The following is a 22,580-nucleotide window of genomic DNA, read 5'->3' as shown; positions in this document are numbered from 1 at the left end:
TGAAGTCTTTAACAAAGGGATCTAAACCAACTAACACAATGACTTTGGCTCTTTTTAAGATTCAGCTGTCAGATGTTTGAGCACCAAAGGTTTAACCTAACGAGTACAAACATGAACTGACAGTGCAGCTAATCTAGTGACCTCCATGGTTATATGTGTCTGATGATCATTGCTTATCTTATCTGCTTTGTCTTTGCTTTATAACATTGTTTGTACGTAGACGAGGCCGGGCTTTGACTAGCTTCTAATATATCAATGATCAAAAGGAAATTAACTTACTTTAAATTCTCTGTTAACTTAAGGGTGTTTAAAGATACTACTGGTGGAATTTCTGATTATATTTTGTCAAGTGCTGTACATAAGTACAATTAAGAGGAACTTGTACATTTGTGCATAATATTTCCATGTAATGATACTTCATAGGCCCTTTTCACCACATTCCATAATCTAATATTGTACTCTTACTCTGCTACATGTTTATACGACCCATTTAGTTGATTGATGCCATTACTGTTTTTAAAAAATCCAGTTCAATATACCCGCCAATTATGAATTTTTAAAAACAAACACACAATACAAAGAGACATTTTCAACTAGGATGTATTAGATTTGTTTTTTTTATATTTAAATAGTGACAAAAATACAGACTTAATAAACTTGACAGTGCTCTCTAGTGGACAAACTTCTGAGACACCGTTTCTAAATTACCTTAAAGGGGGTGTATTATGCTGATGCACATTTTAAGACATGTATATAATTTTACAATGTTAGATGTCTATACAAAACGTGGATGAAGTTTCAAATCTGTAGGTAAAAGTTTGTTAGGAGTAAACCCCAGGCGTCTCAGCTGCTGTGAACACCAGGCTTCAGACATTTTGTGACGTCACAAAGTGGAGCCTCAGCAGGCTTCCGAGAGCTGGCCAATCAGAAGAAAGCGGCTTGTCGGGACGGGGTTTCAGGCAGAGGCTGTATGAGAGGCTGCACAGAGCACCAGACTGAGAGGGTTTTTTTAACTGTAAATTATGCTAAGCTACTCCACAGGTATCACAGAGTGAAATATAAAGCTTGAAATTAGTATAAAACCCCCCCTGAAACATATTACATTTTAAAGTTTTCTGACATCAAAGCGGATACCAATAAATATTGTAAGCTAATATCAGGAAGATATAAATTAAACTCTTGTGATTAGAATTGGCTTTTCAAAATAAGACGTGGCATGCAAAACGTGTTAAGCTGTTACCATGCCTTGTTATAGAATATTGTTTGCGTTGCTTTGACAGCTGTAACATTTACTTAATCTCCAAAAGCAACATCGAAACAGTAAAAATGCTAATTACATATTAATGCATTAGTATTAGCAATACAATAATACACACTATAATGATATGACACTAATTTATATGCATGACAAGTGCTACCGGGGTCTAAATCTCTACTTATTATTCCAACAAAGGCAGATAGAGTTTATATTTAAACTAGGTGCCCTGAATAATGACGCTCTTTTTCAGGCCCTTCAGTCATTGAACACTGGCCTCTCCTGATCCTGTTGTTGGGTATTTGCTTAGTGCTAACCAGTGCTTAACCCCTGTAGGAGTCTGCTTTTCTTATCTTGTCTCTGTCTTGTCTTGTCCTGGCTGTTGTCCTTGTCGTTCTCAATGCAGTGCTGAAGACCGTGCCGTTTACCGCCCGCACCGCCAAGCGCGGCTCTCGGTTCTTCTGCGAGCCCGCCCTCAATGAGGAGTACCATTACTAAGCTTATAGAACTGTCTCTCTTCTCTCAGGTTGCTGGAACAAAACGTTCTCTTCTTTATGTCCTTCTCTCCTCCATCCTCGCATGACTTTTCACACCTCTTCCTCTCCTAACCGACACACTCAACCACCTCACACTTTGGACCCCGAGACACACACACATGTGGATGTTTGTGTGTTTTTGTGTGTTTTCTCCCTCCTGAGCATGACTTGGTGATAGGGTAATGGTTTTTTCTCTGCACACCTGCATGAAGTGTGACACCCTCATTTATCATCATTATTTTTATCAACCATGGCAAAGCATAATGTCACAGAGGAAACTGTCTCCAAGGTCACACTCTTATCTGCACTGACAGGAGATTAAAACTGGTGAAGACTTTCTCATCAAGTAACGGAGAAGAAAAGTTACACTGCCATCTAGTGGTGACAAAGAGAACACAACCCATGAATCATAACACTGATTAGATTCTAATTTAATTATCAGTAGCACCAAACATGATACAGCAACAGGTTGTTTGTATGAATACAAGCTTCAGTCATCATCTACATGGCAGCTATAACTAACATCATTAGTGTGTAAGTGCCTGTGCCATTATAATGTGCTTTTTTGTGTGTTTTTATCATTTGTATTTAAAATGAATGTTTGTCATCATTATCACATATCATTACAGCTGCTTCTCGCATGCCGAATGCTTCACGCCTGCAACTTTTCCCACAATGCATCCCTGCTCTCCCAGTTAGCCTATATGCTGTGCTTGCTCCTGCTGACATGGTCTGCATTACATCTAGATATAATGAATCATTTACATTGCAGGAGTTTGTCTCTGCAGTTGCATGCTTTGTGTGCTACTAACATGCAAACGGGCTGCTTCACTACATCAACACCTGTCCATTCATTCATTTGTAACTAGTGTTTCCCTGCCTGCATGCATGCTTTGGTTGGTGTTTGGTCAACATGCTGTTGAATGTAACAATGCTGCTGTGTCCTGGAACCATAATTATATATTTAAGTCTGATAGAATTGCTCTGTATGGGACTTTAAAACGGGCTCTTCTTCTATGCTGCTGGTAGCCGCTCTGCAAAGCAAAATGAGTTTCACTAAGAAAATTAAGAAGCTTTACATACGTACCTTTTACAGAAGCTTTGATCCTCCTCCAGCTCTGTCTCTCCTCCTGCCCTTACCCTACTCTGGCCTTCTCCCCCCATGCAGCCTGCTGCCACTCTGCTTTGCTCTCGCGGTGCAATTCAGAATATGTAAGGCTGACATGTTGAACCTCCTCCTCCTCCTCCTCCAGTTTTAACCTTCATTTTGTCTTCTCTTCATCTAGCCCTAAAGAAGAATAATATAACTAAATTTCCCAATGTCCACTCGAGGGTAAGGAACTCCTCCAGTAGCACCCCTGTAGTGGTGGATGTGTCCCAAACCTGGCAAGCATCTCTTTATTACCTCCTTTCCTTCTTTTACTATCCTCTCATATAGGATCACCCATCTCTCTCTCTTTCCCCACTTATTATATCTCCTCTCCTATTACACTTGAATGTCTGATTAGTAAGAAAAAAAAAACATACTTTTTCCAGTAGTTTGTCCTCTTTTTATGAGGAAGATGCATCTTGGTTTCACAACCGCAGAGGCTTACAGGTCAAATCCCTGCAGCCTGTCTCACTTGTAACACCCAGAGACAGCACACCTGCAAGGTTTTATTTTCTGTGTAGAACTCATGCTGCTTTGACAGACAGGCTGCCAGCACTCTGAGCATGTGTGCTCATCAAATCGCTGTGACACCATGACTGACAGCTCTTTTACCACCCCCCCCCCTCGCCCTACCTATCCAATCTCCTCCTCCCTCTCAGATTTGAGGAATCAGCCTTACAGGCGAGCAGACGCTGTGCGCAGGAGCGTCAGGAGACGCTTTGATGATCAGAACCTGCGGCCGGGGAACAACGGCGAAGTGGTCGTGTGACGAGGGAACAGAGCATGTGCTGAAAAGGAGGGGAGGGGGGGTGAAAAAGGGGAGGAAGTGAAGCGTCAAAGGACGAAAAGAAGGAGAGGATGTTGGATACAGATTGAAGGAAGTGAAAGATGACAAGCGTTGTAGCAACCATAGAGATGAGTATGTATATATATTACATAAGAATACACGTTATTCCATGTCTGTGGTGCAGTAGCAGCTTTTACTTTGAAGGACTGGGAGATGTATGGGACTGAATTTAAAGTGTCTGAAAGGTTGATTCGGAAACCTTCGACAAGCCAAGTGCCTGAACTTATTTTTGTGGGTTATCGTCACTCTGTTTGTTCGTCTGATGACTGTTTTTTTTTTAAATATTCCCACTTTGAGCAATACGAGCTGACCTGGCTTTAATGTTAAGATGTGTTAAACTGGACTTGCGGTGGCCTTAAGAGCCGCGTGAAGAGAAGCTTCCTCGGAAAAATATAACGTAGAATGTATGGGACGCGTTCCCTTTAGCTGTTACAAATATTACATCTCTCGGTGTTTGTCGGTACATTCCGGTGCTCTTTTCCATTCCTCCTCTTACTACACAGAAACATCTCGAGGCGTTTCAACTCTTTGTGAAAGGGCTGATGATCAGGCACGAAGACGGTGATCAGAAAAAGATGAAAACTTTATATTTGTATTAAAGTTAAAGGAAAGAAAAGACAAAAAGTGATTCATTCCAGTAGAATTCAGCTAATGTGAATTGTATATAAAACACCTCTCTCATAGGTCAGCCTGAATTTGTAGCTCCTAATCCTTAGAGTTAGGCTGCCTGGTCAGATCAAACTCTACCGTCCATTAATAATGATGCATTTCTGTAGCAGCGCCGCATTTTGTTTGGTTTCTGGGAACAAAAATACAAAATACAGTTTGCTAACTGTATCTTAAAAGTCCAGAATCGACACTTAACCTACCTAAGGATCTCATTGTCAAAACTGGATACAACTTTGCATTTCATCTCCGTCATTGTTTTTACACATTAACTATACTCCAGGTGTCTACTCACTTTATTGTAATTTTCATGTATAGTATTTAACCACTGAAAGACTTCCTTTGAGCTCATCTGTGTCATTAAAAACTAGCAAAACAAAAGTACACAAAACAAAAACACTTTCCTAAATGTACAGATATTTTGCTACAAACCTGTTTTGGTTTTTTTTACTTAATTCACATTACCAGATGGTTAATATTGTACATATTGTTTAAACAAAAGTTTTCATTGCCTTGTGCTATACAACTTGAATGTTATTTTAACTTATAGTTTTTGTTTTCATTGTTTTGTATATTTAATGAAGCCAAATGCAGCCAGAATCGACAGTAGTGTTTTAAATCTGATCATCTCACTCTCATGCAGGAGGCAGATCACTGAATTTGCATGTGGGTGTTTCACAAAGTGTCAAAACCGGCCAGAAAAACATGTTCAGATTTCTAAGTTCTGGTTCATTTGAACACATCGTGTCTGATAAAACTTGTTTCTGTTACTCGACCTGTTAGCTGGTTTTGGGTCGCACTGATACACCCTCCTGTAATCATCTCCACTGAAGCACGTGCTGCCGTTCATCTCCTCTTTCTCTCTGAACTTCACCGTCTGTAATAGTGACATTTCTCTAACTGGATAATACTGGCATGTTTTTTTGTTTTAAAGTTCACCAGAAATGTATTTTAGGCAGTTTGTGCTTATTACAAAATAACAAGCTTTTCTTTAATTAGGTGACATGAGATTTTCAACGAATATGATCAAATAAACTATTTACATTGAATACAAAACGGTTATCCTCCTTATTATTTTTTCCTTTTTGGAACTGGTGTTATGGTTGAAAACTGACAAATGAAATATTACATATACTGGGAAATAAAACTAATCACACTACTGCAGCAAGTTATTTTCAAGTTTTCTGACAGAAGAAACCTCTCCTGGGGCCTACATATCAGTTATTGTTCCGTTTTTGACTGAGATATCAATTTCGGAACCCATCGGCTAGTCTGACAACGATATAGCCTCTGGAAGCAACTGCGTACATCTCGGGCATTCCAGTTTGGCCAACCTTCGCCTACGAGGCCTTCCAGCCAAGACTTCCTCCTAAAAATGTAAGCAAATTTCGCCAACCAGATATGTAAATTACCCAGCGTCATTCTTGGTTCATGTCATCCCTCGGAGGAGCGCACGTTTGTAAGTTACACCGACGCTTCACTCCGGCTTACTTCAGCGGTCTGAACCCAGAAAATAAACTGCTTTTCTTGTGATTTTCATTCAATTGACGGGTCTTGCCTTTGCCGAAAGTAAAAATGAAGCTTCGTCAGGTCTGTCATCAAGAGAAGAAGAAAAGTACTTTTAAAATGCTCGTTTGTTGAACGGAGGTCGGATCGGTCATTTCTGATGCATTCGAGGAAGTCGGGAAATCGAAGCGCTGAACGGCTTTCGTGACACCGTGTCAAGGTGATTTGTCTCAAGTTGAATTTTAGATCTAGAACGAATCGTTAGCTGAACTTACATGCAGATGCTGGTTTATAGAGATAAATAAGAAGTTAAATCATTGTCAGATGACCACTGATGGGAGCCGGGATGTCATTACGGCACATTAAGTTCGGCCGGCTTTTCCTGTATACACCGCAGCCTGCTGATACGTGACTGGTCAATACTACTCAGACTACAATCTAAACCAGCACACTTACCGTGCTAAAATCCACTCGTGTGTCTCTGTAAATAGAGATTAGAGACATGTTGATGCAGGTTGTGGTGCTTTGTGAATTGTTTTGGGTCATACCATAAGGGAATATTTCAGTCCTCACTGAATGAGGAAACAAACACAAAGTACAAAATCACAACACTGTCCAAGCAGCTGAACTATCATTCGTCTTTGACTGTATTGATTTCCTCAGGCATCCAATTACAGACATTATTTATTGAAACAGTATTTATTACGTTACACTACAGTATATCAATTTCAACAAATGCTCCAATTAAAACCTGTTCGGGTCATTTCTCCACAATACAACTGCAGTTAAGTTGAAATCAAAAGCATGTTTTTATACCTTATTCTCTGCTGCTGTTTTCCAGGTGAATTCAGTCAGTTTGACATTAAAGACTTTTGATTGAATGTAAAAAACATATTAGAAATTGAAAACATGTGCAACTACAGTCAACTAAAAAAGTCTAACGAGAGCGACAAAAGAACAAACTGATATTTAGCGATGGATCAGTCTCCTGATATCAAATTAGTCACCAATAAGTGTGTAAGCTCAGTATAGCACATCCCCATAAATACCAGAGAACGGTGTTATCTCACTCACTCGGTCCAGGGTGGTGTGACCGGTACAGTCGGGTGAGCTCAGAGGGGAATGCATGTTTGTGTACAATCACAATAAAAGACCAGAAGAATCGTCGTCATCAAGGTGCGTCCAGCTGCTCCAGCAAAGTTCTTCTTCTTTTCTCCAGCTCTCCTTCACTCAGCTCGCTGCCTGACGTGTCCCAGCCGCCCTGAACACAACACGGAAAACAAACTCAGTTAAAAACACACTTTACATAATAACTTTCACGACTAAATTCTCATCTTAAATAAAGAAAACCCACCTCTTCTTTTACTGCTTTTCTTTTAGGAGACTTCTGTTTAGAGTCCGAGCGAGATTTCCCCCGAGACTTGTCGTTCTCTTTGTCTTTCTCTAAGTCCTTCTCCCGCTTTCCGTCACGCTCTCGTCCTCGCTTCTCGTTGTCAGAGTCTGGCGACGCCTGGTTTTCAGCATCAAAATCAGTGTACAATCAAACACAACATGAACATTCAGATTCTATTTAAAGAAAAAAACTAAACGGATTTGGGGATCATTCTATTAACTTACAGACTTGTGGCGTCTCTTCTTGCCCTTCTTCTTGTGCTTCTTAGATTTTTTATAGCTTCTCTCTGTTTTGAAGCAGAATAAGAATATCAGCACTACTGCACTTTTTCTACATGATGATAGATTATCTGAAAGCCACTCACCAGATTCTCCACTAGACGAGCGTTCAGAGGGAGATTTGGACTGTGACCTCTTCTTCTTCTTGTGGTATTCCTCTTCTTCAGACTCTGAGCCCTAAAAAACAGAAAAGTGGAGTCAATCAGAGATAAACTAGGCATGATATGGAGTTTAAATAGGGGCAGAGGGGTATCTTATATAGAATATTGAAAGCTTAAGGTAAGTGTCTTGTCTTGAGTGCTACTGACCGATCGAGAGCGGGATCGTTTCCTGTGGTGCTTCTTGGACTTCTTCGAGTGCTTCTTTGTCTTGGAGTGGTGATGCTGGCATTCATGCTGTAAAAAAAAAAAAAGTACATGCAATGTTAAACATCATCATCTTTGCTCTCAGAATTGAAGCCCACTCCCATAATAGTGACAGACTCACCTCTAAGACGTGCATGAAGTCTTTGAATATCCGTTTCCTCTCCGACTCCAGAGTCACATCTTCAAAGGCCGACTCTTTTAAGAACCTCTCTCTCACCTGAAATAAATATCAGTCATTATAATCACATAGGTACAATTATATAACTGGTATAAGGCAATACATTAAAAATAGTGATTGATTGCATGACACACGTACCCCCTCCCATGATGCCTCTGGCTCCAGCGGTGGTGTTGCCTGCTTCAGCATGTTTTTAAAGGCTGCCTCTTTCCTTTTCATCTTCCTCGCCTCCTCCTTCTCTCGCTCTCTCTCTCTGGCTTCTGCCTTCTCCAGTAACTACGCAAACAGAGGTTGCAAAACAGGTTAATCTGATGTGAGAATATGGGGTAAAAACATATAGAGGTTACATTCAAATAAAGGTGTAAAAGTGTAACTTAAATTAAAACTGCTTTAAGTCAACTTAATCAAAATGTGTAAACTCTTCCTTGTTTACGAGCATCTGTGTTTGTCTTATGTAGGATTTAGGAGAATCTGGTGGGGGAAATGTATGTAGGACGTGAAGTCTTACGCTGTTGAATGCGAGCTTTATGTTCCCAGCATCCAGCGTGGTGGCTCTCTTGTCTGAGCTGATCACGGATCCGAAGTCGTCAAAGCTGGTGTTGACTTCTACCAGGAAGCCTTTGTCCTGAGAGAACATACAAGAAGGGAATCAGAAGATGAACTAGTTGGACATAAAATGATAAAATATTAAAACAAACCTCTGAAAGGAAACGCTCATATACAGTGCAGCCTACCTTAAGAATATCTTTGATGATCCTCTTCTCGTCGTGGTAGCGGGCCTTTAAATCTTCCACATAGAATTTGAACAGATCCAGGGGAGTGGAGCCTGCACAAGAAGAAATCTATTATAAGGGGCTCTGTTTGAAACATGTAAAACATACATAAAAAAGAGACGCTTAAATAAATGAGGTCGCTTATACAACACTGCCCTGTTGTGATTCATACAGTATTTACACCCTGAGCTTCCTATGTTTTATTCCTATGTTCATGTCATGTGCTATCATGTCCACGTGCTTCAGAGCACTGAGTTCATTCAGATGTGCGAAGCCACGTGTGCTGTGCTCTGCCGTCCTACCCGGCTGGCCCAGCATGTTGGCAAAGCGGATGTCTGAGCTCAGGGTCGGGTACATCTCCATCCAGGCGGACATGGAGTGGAGCTGGCCGTGGTCGTGGAGCTCATCGAGGAATTTCTGAGTTAAAAATCGAAACAAGAAATCAGCACAGCAACAAATCCGTATTTGTGACTCTGATTATATTTACAGCTACAGGAACACATTGAAAACACATTCTACTTTTGCAATGTGAGAAAAAAACAGCATTTCTTTGCCTAAGGTGGAAGTATCATTATTCCTCTCACCTGGAAGGACTCTCTGTTCTTGCGCTGTCGCCTCCTCTCCCTGAGAAGAGTCTTCTGTTTCTCTTCCTCCTCCTCCTTCTCCAGCGCCCGGATGTGCTCTTCAAAACAAATGAGGGCATCCTCTTTGTCCATATCTGTAAGCGGATGACAACACGATAAACAGGGAGAACTGCAGGACTATTTTTACACATTATTACACATAGAACCGGGTGCAAATGCATCAAACTAAAGTTAGTAAACAGGGATTTCTGCTCTCTTACTCTGCAGCTCCTCGTCCTCCGCAAAGGTAGGGTTGTCCAGCAGGTACTGCTGCGCCTCAGACCAGGTGGTGCGGTAAGTGACGTTGGCCATGTTGTCCAGAATGTTCTTCAGAGCTTCCCAGTTCCTCTTCCTCAGCTGCTTGGCTTGTTCCTTTAAACAGTTTGTAGGGAGGAAACAAGGATGTGAAAGCCTCCCTAACAGCATCTCTCATACAGGCAGGTACAAATAGAGATCAGACTGAGTGTTGGTTGAACTGCGAAACAAAGTCTTACCTTCTCTTTCTTGGCGAGGTAGAACAGAACATCTTCATAGATCTCCAGCCTGTCTCTCTCTGGCACACAGCTCCACACCTCCTGCTCATTAAACATCTGCTCTGCTTTCCTGGATTAGAACAACACAAACACTCATTAAGAATCTGTTCACACAAGAACCCACATGAGGGCAGCATTTTACAGAACAAACATACCGTCAGTTCAGATTAAAAACAGAACTTATAACGTGTTAATAAAGATGGTGGAGCACAGCTGTTTTTTATGATGTGCGCTGAAAATGCTCGAAAGAAGCGACAGGTAGTGGAAAAAGGTATAAAATGCAAGGACACACACACACACCAATAGACCACCCCGCTATCCAGTCTGCCTGCCTGTCGTGTGCCATCCCAGATTAGAGGCCCAGTCATCACAACAACCTCAGTGCCAGTTGAACTCTTACTGGCACTCTGTCAAGGTCACCAGTCGATCCGTCTGTCCCTCACGGTGACTTTCAACCACAGTGCTGAACCAGAGGGTGCTCGGGAAGCGGACGTGTTACGCAAAGATCAAAGACGGAAAACTTTATGTTGTATGCATAACTCCTTCTTATAACATGTTTTTGCAAGAGAGAAAAAAATCCATGTTTACATTTAGTAAAAAGATACCATGTCTTTCTATTTCTTTTTAGTATCTGTGTTGCATTTATATGTGAAATATACAGAAAACGCTAAGACAGATGTTAAATATAGGACAAAATAAGATTTCATGTACACTCACTGAACTGAAGTGAGTCACAGTGTGACAAAGCCAACAGGTCAGAGCAGCTAAGGAGGAAGCTATCAGTGCTACAGCTGCATGTTTGCGTGCATAAGCCACAGATGACCTTTCACTGATCCCATCTGCATAATCATATTGACAATTCAGGGAACCACAGATCATTACAGGGGGGAAAAAAAACTTCAGTAAAATCAGTGCAGCTCTTACTTGTATCTGGTGGTGGACGTCATCTTGTCGTGGTTCTCCAAGAACCTCTGAAAGGTCTCTTTGGACTCCTTGTATTTAATTCTGGCCTCCTCTTTCTCCTCCTTCTCTGTTTGGACTTTGTAGGCGTTGAACGCTTGTTTCTTCTCGCTCAGTTTGGGCAGCGCACTTTGTTGGACAAATAAGAATTTGAAGTCAAGTTGTTTTCACTTGCTTTATAAAATACTGATCTCAGGAGAAAAGTGTACCTGTAGCGAGGGTCATTGATGATCATTTTCATAGCCTGCTCCCAGGAGGAGTTTGAGGACACACCCTGAAACACACAAAATAAAATGAATGGGAAACAACACAGCCGTAGAAAAAGCATGCGAGAGGGGCAGAGGAACAAAGAGCCGTGCTGCTTCGTCTCCCAGAAGTCAACACATTTCCTTAATTACTAATAGATGCCGGGTTAAGAGGTGTGGAGTGGCAATAATTCAAACAAGTGGCCCTGAGGACTTTTGTAAGCGCCCTTTCTGCCACTCGCCTCTCTCAGGGAGTGACTCCATCATCCATTATGAGCCGATTCCTCCATGTGCCTCTGTCTTGTCAGTTGTCACAGTTATTCTAACTCACTGAGGCATGCCACTTTCTCTCACTGTCTTAATCCCCGCCAGCCCCCGTGCCTTTGATCCAATAAAGCTAATCATAAAGACAGAGCCATTAAGATCTTGCAGGAAATGGCAAGCAATCTCAGAGGAGAGCTTTGTGCACAAAATTAAAAAGAGCCTAAATATAGAAGCCTTCAAGGTGGGTGGTGCCAGACCGGCTTGCAACCAAACGAGCTATACATCCACAGCAACAGGAGGGGAGGCTTAGCAATCATGGTAAGACCTCCCAGGGGCTCGTGAGGAGGGGCTGGGATTAGATGCACATCAAAATGGTAAACTCATCAGGCTTTAGGAGAGACTTAACGTGGTGAAATTAACCTTATAAGAACAAAAAACCTTTAATATTATGTATACTGGTGTACCACGTGATCACCAATATTACTCCTCAATGTGCACATTTTGTAGTCAAATAAGCAGCCTCATTTACTGGTAATAATAAAATCATAATATATAATATATATAATCAATAGCAAATGTAGAATTGTGCTATTCTTATCTATATTATACACAGGGCATTGAATATTTGAAAACGTACATATAGATTGTAGAAGACTTAAAGGGGAGGAATTCACTAAGAATGAATTGTAGCCACTGATAGCACCACAAATTGTCATGTCATGATCAGTGGAAACAGCCCTTATAACACTGCACCGCAGTGACCACCAACTCTCTGCAGACGGTTATGATTTCACACTAACTGCACGGTGCTTTTAGCGTTGCTGTTCGTGAGTTAGACGCTTTTTGCCACAAGGCTCATTTGCACAGAAAGGGGCCAATTGTTTGCATAATGACTCATTTAAAGCACAGACGCTGCTCGCTCTGCAGCGCACTTTGGGTTGCATTTAACCCTCAACGTGTGCGTCGAGAATTACTCTTTTGTGCACAGGTTTAACGGGCGCAAAAGCCGCACAATCCTTTAGTGAATTCCCCCTTTAAATTTGAAGTCAGCAGGTTAGCATTTTGGCTAGCACATCTTCTATTAGTTTTGTTTGTTTTTATGTCAGGATGTAAACAAGTTATTGTGTATAATGTTAAGGGTGCACCCTTTTCCCTTACAGGAAAATGTTGGGGCGGCTGTGGCTCAGTGGTAGAGTCGGTCGTCTCTCAATCGGAAGGTTGGGCGTTCGATCCTTGACTGCTACAGTCATGTCGAAGTGTGCTTGAGCAAGACACTGAACCCCAAATTGCTCCCGAAAGCACAGCCGTCGGGTATGAATGGCATAGATTGGCACTTAGGCCTTTGCCATCAGTGTGTGAATGTGAGTGTGAATGGGGGAATGTGACATGTAGTGTAAAAAGGGCTTCAAGTGGTCAGAAGACTAGAAAAGCGCTTTATAAGTACAGTCCATTTACAGTTCATTTACCATCGCAGGACTTATGGCATGCTTTTATTTTACGTGCTGCATTCGCTGCATTTCAGCACCTCCTCTTTGTCTCTCTGTACACATTCGCACCACTTTAGATGTTATTTTGCTGTAAATATGATTTTTCATGCATGGATGTATTGTTGCCTTTTTCTACAACTTTTAAAAGAACAGGAAGTCATTGATTTCTATAGTTTTTATACTTTGCTTGTGTGTTGTGTTTATATTTTTGTGAAGCTGTTTGGCACATCCGGCTCCTTCTCTGTAAATCTTTTGTTGCTTCGTAACCAAAGTTGCTGTTGCCACAGAAAAGTGTCTCAAAGACAGTCTGGAGAATTGTGTCTGTACCTTTCACACAACGCTGAGACAGCCCCCTACACACACTCAGCTCCACTCAAAGTCGTGAGTCAGTCAGCTCTGCAGTCTTTGCAGCTGCAATAGCACATCCAAAATGTTTTGGAGTGACCAACCAACCGACATAACAGCGGCTAAAAGCACACTAATGGATGCTAATCTATTTTCAGGCGCGCACTCTCAAACAAGCAGAGATATATCTTTGCATTTGATCTGCTAAATGTCAAGTAATGAGAACATGGACAACAGAGTAAGAGATAACACAGTCTCTCCTGCCTCATCCTCATCCTCATTTAACAGCCTGACTCACCTTCTCTTTCAGCAGCTCTTTGAAGGCCTGCTTGGCCTCCTCTTTTGTGTTCCACTTGTAAGTTTTCTTCTGAAGCTCTGGCCGTTCTTCCTTTGCGACTTCAACGCTGAAGGCAAAGATAGATGTTATTCAATAAAGTGTGCTTTCATTACGCATCAAGTGCTTTGTACATAAACCCAGATTCATTGTGACTTTATGGTTCTTGCATGAAGTGTATAAGACAGTACCCTCGCTGTATCAGACATAATGGATTACCTGGCTGTGACCTCTGTAGGGGCCGGGCTCTCTGAAGAAGCCACAGGTGCTTCTGCAATCTTCACCTCAGCTGTGTGAAGCACGGCCGCCTGAGACAGTTGCTCCTCTGAGACCGCTGTTGCAGTTTCCGCCTCCATTACTGTTGCCATAGTGGCTGTATTATCTGTTTGAACTACAGGAGCTGCTGCGGTGCCGGGAGCTGCAGCCTCTGCCGTCCTGAAATCACACGGTGACAGGTAAAAACACATCACATGATGAGAAGAATACCAGACAATGTTACCTAACTGGAACATAAAGGGTTACCGGGAGATAAAAATGTAAGGGCCAGACTCATTAATAATAAAAGAGACAATGGAGGAAGAAATCAGTTCTAATAACCGCTGTGTTTGTTGCTCTTAATAAATAGTGCAGCAGTGAGGAGTAGCTGAAGGTAAACAGGAAGCTCTTACCCATTCTCCTCTGCTTTGATCATCGCTGCAATAGACGAAAGGAGATAGCTGTTAGGGTACTTGTTATCATTTCAAAGCATAATGCAGATAAGAGAGCAGCAGAGATAAATGTACTGCAGGAGCCATCATGTGATGCATGCTGTTATTTGTCTAACAAGCTAGCGGCCTGCCCGTCACCCATTGCCGTTACTGTAAAGGCTAATCAACAGAGGGCAGGGTGAGACATCACCGCCTTTCTCACAACAGGTTTGACACCGTCAGACAGCAGGACTTCACCTTCCAGATCCTCCAGCTCCTTGGGTTTGGTCCATCTGGACTCCTTCGTCTGAGAGTTGTAATAATAAGGCTTCCCTGTGTCGGACTTGTACTCCTTCCAAGGGCATTTAGAGAGCATTTGCTAAAAGGGGAAAACACAATAGGAAAACAATACTTCAGTTGTAATACACTGCACAAAAATAACTGTTTGCATGTCAGGATTCGTATGAAAATAAATATTCTATTCTATTTTATTATATATGTCTGATGAAATTAATTGGATTTACTACGAGACTTTTCATAAATGCACAAACAGTCTTTAAAGAAAATAGTCACGCTTGGCTTAAATGTGGTTCATTTCACATATCATATATTGACATAATGTATTATTGTATTGTATTGATACTGTCCCTTATTAAAAGTAAAGTTTTATGACGATGTAATATGTAAGTAGGTGAGTAAATGCCAACTTGTGGGCTCTTTACATGTAATGTTAAAGGGAGGGGGTGTATTATGCTACTTTCAAGCTTCATATTTCACTCTGTCATACCTGTGGAGTAGCTTAGCATAATTTACAGTTAAAAAAACCCCATTTTTCTCACACTGGTGCTCTATGCATACAGCCTCTGCCTGAAACAACTCAGTCGGCTCTGTCCATTTAAGAAACCCCGCCCCTACAAGCCCACTTTCTTCTGATTGGCCAGCTGAGGCTGCACTTTGTGAAAAAACTGTGTGAAACCTGGCGTTCACAGCAGCCTGCAGACTGAGCTGAGAAGCCTGGGGATTACTCCAACGTACTTTTACATACAGATTTGAAACTTCACCCATGTTTAGTCTGGACATCCAACATTGTAACATTATATATATGTCTTAAAATGTGAAACAGCATAATACCCCCTCTTTAAGTGATAAAAGTTTGTACCTCTGCAGGAGATTTGAGGTCATCCGGCTTCTCCCATGTGGACTGCTTGGAGTCTGTGTTGTAATAATAAGTCTTCCCATCCAGTGATTTGTGTTCTGTCCACAGGGACTTCTGAGGCAGACAAAAACAACGATTAATCAGCTGTTTCAGTAATAAAAAAAGGAGCAGTACAAATATTAATTTTGATTCTATTTTTATAATTATTATTTTCAAGTCTTTTACGTCCATCTTCCCAATTTAAATGTGCACAAACCTTCTTTGGCTGGTCTTCCTGTGGAGATCCATTTGTTGTACTCTGCAGGGACGAAGGAGCAAACGAAAGCAAACAGCAATTAGAAGAAGACAGAAGGCTGGAGCTAATGATGATGAGAACTCAAAATTGTCAAAACTGTAAAATTGCAATTATTGCGTATGAAGCTATGTCACACTTACAGCTGTTCCAGGTGCAGCAGCTGGGAGGAGAGAACACGCAAATCAGTCAGGTGCTGTACCTTTAACAAATACTAAATATGCAAGCTAAATACCAGTTTAAGGATCTTACCTGCGGAGTCAACACCAGGCTGTGGGAAAGAATGAATTATATTAATGAATTATTACTCATAGAAACACTCACAAATCTGGTAGCTTACATTAGCACTTCTCTGCCACTGAGTGATGAACTCATCTGGGAACACAGACTCATCATTCACACCACACAGTAACTGACAAAGCTTTCCTAATTAGTAGCAAACTCGATACACTCAAGATGCTAAAATATACTTGGGATGATTAAGTGAATGTCTTCTGATATCTGAAGCTGTCTGGGTGTTGTCACAATAAATCAGACTCCTCATTTGCATAACTTGCTTACTAAAAGTGAAGTGCGTGTATGTTTCTAAACATTCACGGTGATTAACAGCTGAATGAAAACTAAAACAAGGTGCATTATGGGACACACAGGTTGTAAATTTTAGCTTTTGTTTTAATGAGAGGTTAAAAATAAACAAATGTTTATTTTTAGGGAATGATATCAGTTCTCATACAATTGTGATTCCCGGCTGTGCGAATGCTTCATTAAGCATTTCACAGAATTCAGTGCATATCTAAAAGGTGTGAAACACAGCGATGATGGGAAAAGTAGCGAGGACAGTTACCGGTCCCGTCGGTTGTACAGCCGCAGCTGGCATGCGAGGGGGCATCATCATCCCGGGCATCATAGGTGGCATCATGCCTGGCATCTAATAAAAGAAACATCATGAAATATTCATCTGACATTTCCATACCACCTAGTGCAGGCACAAGTAGTGGGACACAGTGTGAGACAGGGTGTTGGTGTCTGTGAGTGGGGCTGCTTGCAACTGGGGGGGAAAAAGGTGAGATTGAAGCCGAGTCCGCAGAGCTTATTTAATGGTGTGATGTCACAGCTTGCAATCTGTGAAGCAGCAACACACCAGACTACATCGCCTCACCACCTTTTTCGGTTTTGTGTTGCTGGCACCTTGATCCAACACCCCCAAATATCGCACCTATTTATATGCATGACAAGGCCACATATGCTCGCTAATTTCTGCTCATAAAAAAAGCACAGATATGCAAATTAAAAAGAGTGCGACTCACTCAGGAGGATTACGTCAGCTCATGGTAGAGGTTCAAAACTATAAACAAGCAAGTTAAGTGACATCTCTTTAGAGGACGTTGGGTGCTAGAAAGACCAGCTTATTATACGTCATCGGCTCTATTAGCTATGATAACTTTGTACTCAGCAAACTAATTTCTGGGATTGCAGAAAAGCAGCATTAAAGATGTCAGATGATCTGGCTGTTACAAACAAGCGCAACATTTTTTGCCGGGCTGGTTGCCCGTTTCTTTAAAGGTAGAGCCAAAAGTGAGCCCGCCCATTATGTTGCTCATCCTCAAATTCTTATGTGCACATATCTATCGCAAATGTATAAGGTCAAAGTTAAACCAGAAAGTTGGTCTGCAAATTGTAATGGGTGTTTTGTTCTCATCCAAATGAGTTTGTTCGACTGATCGTTCATATCTCAGACCACGTCTAACCATTTTTCAGTGATGTTGCTGCTTTCCGATATCTCAGCCGTTACTTTACAGATTCAACTAATGCGTTGCTACAAAATCCAAGTCTTAAAGAAACTTACATCTAACATATCCTATGTGTTATTTACACAAAAGTATATCTTCTTTTAGTACAGTTGCTGTAATACATCAACCTAAAGCACTTAAAACTCTCCAAGGGTCTTTGTTTATCAAAGCAATAACTTCTGCTGGCTAGCTTACATTTTCCTGTTTTGGGATGAGTAAAGTGGTAACAGCTCATAGTGCCCTATTAGCCCTCTAGAGCATTGCAGAACGCAGGCTGGCGTGTGGAACCTAAAGTCGCCAAGAATAGTATGAGAGGCAGAGGCTAAATGAACAGGCTTCTCTGTTGTGGAATCATCTACTGCTCCACCTTTAAGAGGCAGCTTAAACAGACCTTTCTGATAAAGCTCATAATTAGGGCTGGCTCAGGCTTGGATCAGCCCTTGTTATGCTGCAATAGGCTGAGACTGTCAGGGGACTTGATACACAGAGCTCCTCTTTCCTTCTCTCCATTTCCATGCATTCATGCCCCATTAATGCATGTTACTAAGATGAATGCATGTTACTAAGATTAATGCATGTCACTAAGCACTTTACTAAGAGTTTTTGTGCTTTCTGATATCACAGGCTCCTTAGAAACATGGATGCAGACCCCCTGCTGCCCAAGCCTTGACCTGCATGATTGCAGCTAGTTCTGCAATTATAACAATCAGTCCTACTTCTACTATAGCATAGTTGTCATTGCAATTATCAGTCTTACATCCAATATAAGATATAAGAAGTTGCTAAAGACTCATTTGTATAGACAAGCCTTCTTGTAGTTCTCCATCCCTTTCTTGTGTTTAAGTTGCTTATTTGTTTTTTGCCTTGTTTGATTTTGTGATTTAGCGTTTTGTTTATTTGTTTCTATTCCTGTGTTTGTGAAGCACTTTGTAACCTGGTGTTTTAAAAAGTGCTCCATAATTATATAGGGATGCACGATATTGGATTTTTTGCCGATATCCGATATGCCGATATGCCGATATTTTACAACTCATTTAGCCGATTATCGATACCGATATTTTTTCCCGCACACCTAATTGCAGAGATCAACTCTCTTCTATATTGGAATTAGCGTACAGTATAATAGTGATACTCTTATCACATTTGTTACAACGGTCGGGGTGACGGGTCTTGAGATGCTTAATCAAGTATGTAGTGTTGAAAGACTTTGCCTTGGCTCCTCCTCGCATCACCGAGGCTGAGCAGTCATTGCAAATAGCAGTTTTGCTATCTATTTCGGACACTTTGAAAAACTTCCACACCACGGACATTTTGGATTCTAACTCTCTCATGTTGCAGGTAGACACACGTGACGTCATCACGCTGCGCCGCGCAGGTCTTCTTCGTGCGGGGGACATTGCGCCGAGGTCGGGCATTTAATCAAGTATGCAGCAGCCCATTATTTTATCGGTTAATTATATCGGCGGATATCGGCGTGTTGGCCGATACCGATAGTTCATTTTTAAGCCAATATCGGCCGATACCGATAACGTGCCGTACTATTTGTGCATCCCTATAAATAAAGCTTTGCTAACTTACTTACTTAATATTTGTATGGTTGTCATGCAATTATTAATATGATCTCTCTTATTCTTATAAGTGGTGTTATTATTGCTGCTGCAGACTGTCTTTCTCCTTGTCTGTCAGTCTGTCTGACTAACTTTCTCTCTCTCTATATCTATCTTTCTCGATCCAACCGCTTAAAGCAGATGGTGTCCACCCAGAGTCTGGTTCTGCTTGAGGTTTCTGCGTGTTCAAAGGAAGTCATTTTCTTGCCTTTATTGCTATGTGCTTGTTCTTGATGGATTTAGTTGGGTCTGTGAACAATTGTCTAAAGAGTTCGGGCAACTTTTGGAGCAATTTGTCACTATATAAATAAACATCCAATGAAAGGATGAAATTCATGGACTGAGTCTTTGTTTGAACAACATTTAAAGCTTGATGAATGCTTGCATGTAAGAGCAGCAGGAACACGTGAAAAAATGCTGATAGAGTTAACAAAACCAATAAAATAGAGAAAAGCATACGTTTCCTACAAGACTCACCTGTCCCATTGGTGGAGCCCCCATTGGCGGCATTATACCAGGGGGAATTATACCAGGAGGCATAGGAGTCATGCTAGGCGGTCTCTGTCCCATGGGAGGCATTCCCATTGGAGGGAAATGAGGCGGTATTCCTGGTGGTCCCATCTAGACAAATGAAGAGGGAGAAGGAAATGATGCATTAGGTAAGCTTAAACATTAATGAAGACCTTTAATATTTACCACTTTCACTGCAGCCCTTTATGACAACTCCAAACAAGAGTTGAAAGCTAATTGTTATAAACATATCTGTCACTGACTTACAAACGGGGGAGGTATCCCTGAGGGCGGTACACCTGGATAAGGTGGCGCTTGGTTCGGGCCATTATTAGCCTCCGATGAAGACTGTCATGAATAAGAAACACCACACAGAGTTAGAGAACTCCCCGCAGCCAGTGGTGTGACGCGTATTTATCAGCATGCTCAGTTCAGTAACGCTACCATTTCTGTTTTTCCAAATATGTCATGGCATGCACAACCCAAATCTTAAAAGCATTATGTCCAATGAGGAGGATTTGATGATTTACTGCAGGGCTGTGGTGCTGCATTTGTTTTACCTTGGTTTATTTATATGGAGGATACATTTACAAACAATTATTTGAGCAAGCTTAAAACTAATACGGATCGACATTCAGTTTGCCAGTCTGAGCACTGCCATTTGAGAGCATGCAGGCAAAAACATGAGTAGCATTAAAAGGTCTACACCTATCTTGATGCCGGCATTATGAAAAGCACAAAGAAAAAATATGTTAAATGTATTGATCCTTCATTTAACCATTTGTTTTTTAATTCCACATGTGACAGAATAAGAGTTAACCCAACCACCCCACTTCACGCTCATTGGATTAGTGACAACGAGCCTCATTTATAAATCTTTTTTTCGTAAAGTAGTTCTTTCAATTTTTTCACTTTAAATTGGTTAAAAGGGAAGACAATAAGAAAGCCCTACACAATTTAATTGGATGAAAATCACAGTAGAAAACAGAACTTAACGTGACGCAAACTCTGCCACAATGATAAATAGATACTGTACCTTTAAAAGAACTTGACTTCCAGAATTACACTACTATAATGGCTAAAAATGTGATCATTTGCCAACAAGCTGAAAGTAGTTTTGGTCATGTGGCATATTGATTTACAATGTCATACAGAAAAGTAACCGTTTTAAGTCTTCATTGGGTGATAAACAAATGCAACTGTCTCAGCTTTAGTTTAAAAGTACTAAAATCAATGGTTTAGGTCAAACTCAAGGTTTGTCCTCTACGGCACTCTATATGAGTCTGTGCCGAAATTCATTAGACTTACATATAACTAGACTACAATTAACTAAATGACATGAGCCTTTTAAATACTTGTTACTAGGGAAGTTTTTCATACATAAATGTAGATACTCTAAAACTAAACCCTGTTCAAACCATTGGAAAAATGAGTTACAGTTCTTAAGTAAGTCAAACCAGGAAATTGTTTTCTCTACTTGAACATTTTAGGTTAATATGAAATAGGCCTTCCTTTTAGTTATGCGTGTATTTTATTTATATTATCTATTTTGGTTTATTGTTTTTCATTTTGCATGTATGCTCAACCTGAGACAGAAGCTTTGTGTTATGATGTACAAGGAAAAATGTGCCTTATATGTTTGTATTTGTAAAGTTGTAAATAAAGTTTTGGGAGGGGGAAATGACATAGGCCACATTTGTCGACATACTGCTCAGCCATAGGACTAGTCATTTTCAAAGTTAAAACACCACTTACCTTCACTACATAGCTAGCGTTATGCAGCATAAACTAACCTTTACCTAACCTAGATAACTAGGTAATGAACCTGTAAACAAGTCAACTGAATGGACCGTTCATTTTCGTTTAAAGGATTTCAATATCGACCTTTTATAATTTGCATATGTGAAGTAAACGATATAAAAACGTTACATGAAAACACTACTGAAAGCTAACTTAACTCTAGCTCTATGTTAGCTGTGACTGACAGGCAGGTTGACGCTGCTTTTGTTGGTTTCTGTCCGTTTTATCATTGACAACAAACGTACAAATTATCGTAATTCTCACGATTCTCTGAGTAATGAAAACTTTATCAGAAACTGCTGCCGTTTGGGATGAATGACTACAGACTCTGTCTAAACCCTGGTGAAGGATAATGGTGTATGCAAAGCTAACCTGAGAGTTTAGCTTATTAGCAATTAGCTTTCTCGCTATTTAAAAGCCTTACGATTAGTTTTAAGAATAACATTACGTACCATGAACGTGCTTATTTTACATTTAACCATAGCCAGCGTTTTAAATAATTGCTATTTTTATTTTCCACTGACCATCAGCTCCAGGACATAGCCTGAACCCTAACGATAGATGTGTGTGCCGCTAAATTAGCTCAGTGCTAACATGGCTTGCTAACCGGTGATGTTCTTTAACGTTAAACATTATCACAAAGATAAAGAGCCGTTTGTTATCCAAACGTCAATCAAGGAAACATTCACTTTGGGTAGTTACTCGTTTTTACTTTACAGTAAAGTATCATTTCTTTTCAATGGTTGTACTCACCATGTTGACGAGAGGGTATGAACCAACCTCACTTCAGCACCTCTCAACAACGAGCCAAACGATTGGTTCAACTCCTTCCTACTGCAGCGAGGTCAGAGGTAAGGACTCAGTAGTGTCATTCTGCGTCAGTACTGCGCAAGAATGCGCAACAAGAGACAGAGTGTCTATTGAGTGAACTTGCAAAAGATAAGAAAGGACATTGATACTAATTGTTCTTTTTATGGACTTGTTACTGAAACAACCATACA

The 22,580-nt window shown here is 40.9% G+C and overlaps 2 protein-coding genes across 10 annotated transcripts in view; one reads left to right on the top strand and one right to left on the bottom strand.

Moving 5' to 3' along the window:
* fmnl2a (formin-like 2a) overlaps positions 1–5,498 on the top strand; it is a 56,558-nt gene extending 51,060 nt beyond the window's left edge. For 2 of the 7 annotated variants that reach the window (XM_069662789.1, XM_069662785.1), the window contains one exon: positions 3,601–5,498. In XM_069662789.1, the coding sequence (XP_069518890.1) occupies positions 3,601–3,710 (110 nt within the window). In that variant the 3' untranslated portion in view covers positions 3,711–5,498. Of the gene's footprint in view, positions 1–1,661; positions 1,782–3,077; positions 3,577–3,600 lie in introns of those variants that run through there. The other 5 variants (XM_069662787.1, XM_069662784.1, XM_069662786.1 and 2 more) reach the window with 4 other exon arrangements.
* Positions 5,499–6,601: 1,103 nt separating this feature from the next.
* prpf40a (PRP40 pre-mRNA processing factor 40 homolog A) lies at positions 6,602–22,365 on the bottom strand. 3 transcript variants are annotated; one of them, XM_069663212.1, is made up of 27 exons: positions 22,333–22,350; positions 20,047–20,127; positions 19,747–19,890; positions 16,717–16,800; positions 16,125–16,143; positions 16,016–16,035; positions 15,837–15,878; positions 15,584–15,694; positions 14,683–14,803; positions 14,407–14,431; positions 13,958–14,173; positions 13,703–13,808; positions 11,273–11,337; positions 11,028–11,192; positions 10,065–10,173; positions 9,792–9,942; positions 9,532–9,665; positions 9,250–9,364; positions 8,909–9,000; positions 8,683–8,799; positions 8,313–8,450; positions 8,118–8,213; positions 7,940–8,026; positions 7,718–7,808; positions 7,578–7,639; positions 7,315–7,470; positions 6,602–7,221 (listed from the first exon to the last, which is right to left on the bottom strand). In XM_069663212.1, the coding sequence occupies exons 1-27, from the start codon at positions 22,333–22,335 to the stop codon at positions 7,132–7,134; spliced, it is 2,640 nt and encodes an 879-aa protein (XP_069519313.1). In that variant the 5' UTR covers positions 22,336–22,350; the 3' UTR covers positions 6,602–7,131. The 3 variants fall into 3 exon arrangements, with proteins under 3 accessions (XP_069519313.1, XP_069519314.1, XP_069519315.1); XM_069663213.1 differs by having other exon boundaries at positions 15,584–15,691; XM_069663214.1 differs by lacking the exon at positions 20,047–20,127 and having other exon boundaries at positions 22,333–22,365.
* Between the last annotated feature and the right edge of the window lie 215 nt (positions 22,366–22,580).

Source organism: Semicossyphus pulcher, unplaced genomic scaffold, assembly GCF_022749685.1.
Source record: "Semicossyphus pulcher isolate SPU_LCO1_2020_fin unplaced genomic scaffold, fSemPul1.0.p SCAF_15, whole genome shotgun sequence".
In the NCBI taxonomy this organism is placed as follows: Eukaryota; Metazoa; Chordata; class Actinopteri; order Labriformes; family Labridae; genus Semicossyphus; species Semicossyphus pulcher.
Note: the sequence above shows the minus strand (reverse complement) of the source record. Positions and strands in the feature narration are given on the sequence as shown.

Bases quoted from the DNA above. Each gene is read 5' to 3' on its own strand.
- prpf40a (XM_069663212.1), bottom strand. The intron at 8,451-8,682 runs GTAAGACTTCAC...CTGTTTGCGTAG, and splicing joins TAAAGCTCGCATTCAACAGC to TTACTGGAGAAGGCAGAAGC. The intron at 8,027-8,117 runs GTGAGTCTGTCA...TTTTTTTTACAG, and splicing joins ACTTCATGCACGTCTTAGAG to CATGAATGCCAGCATCACCA.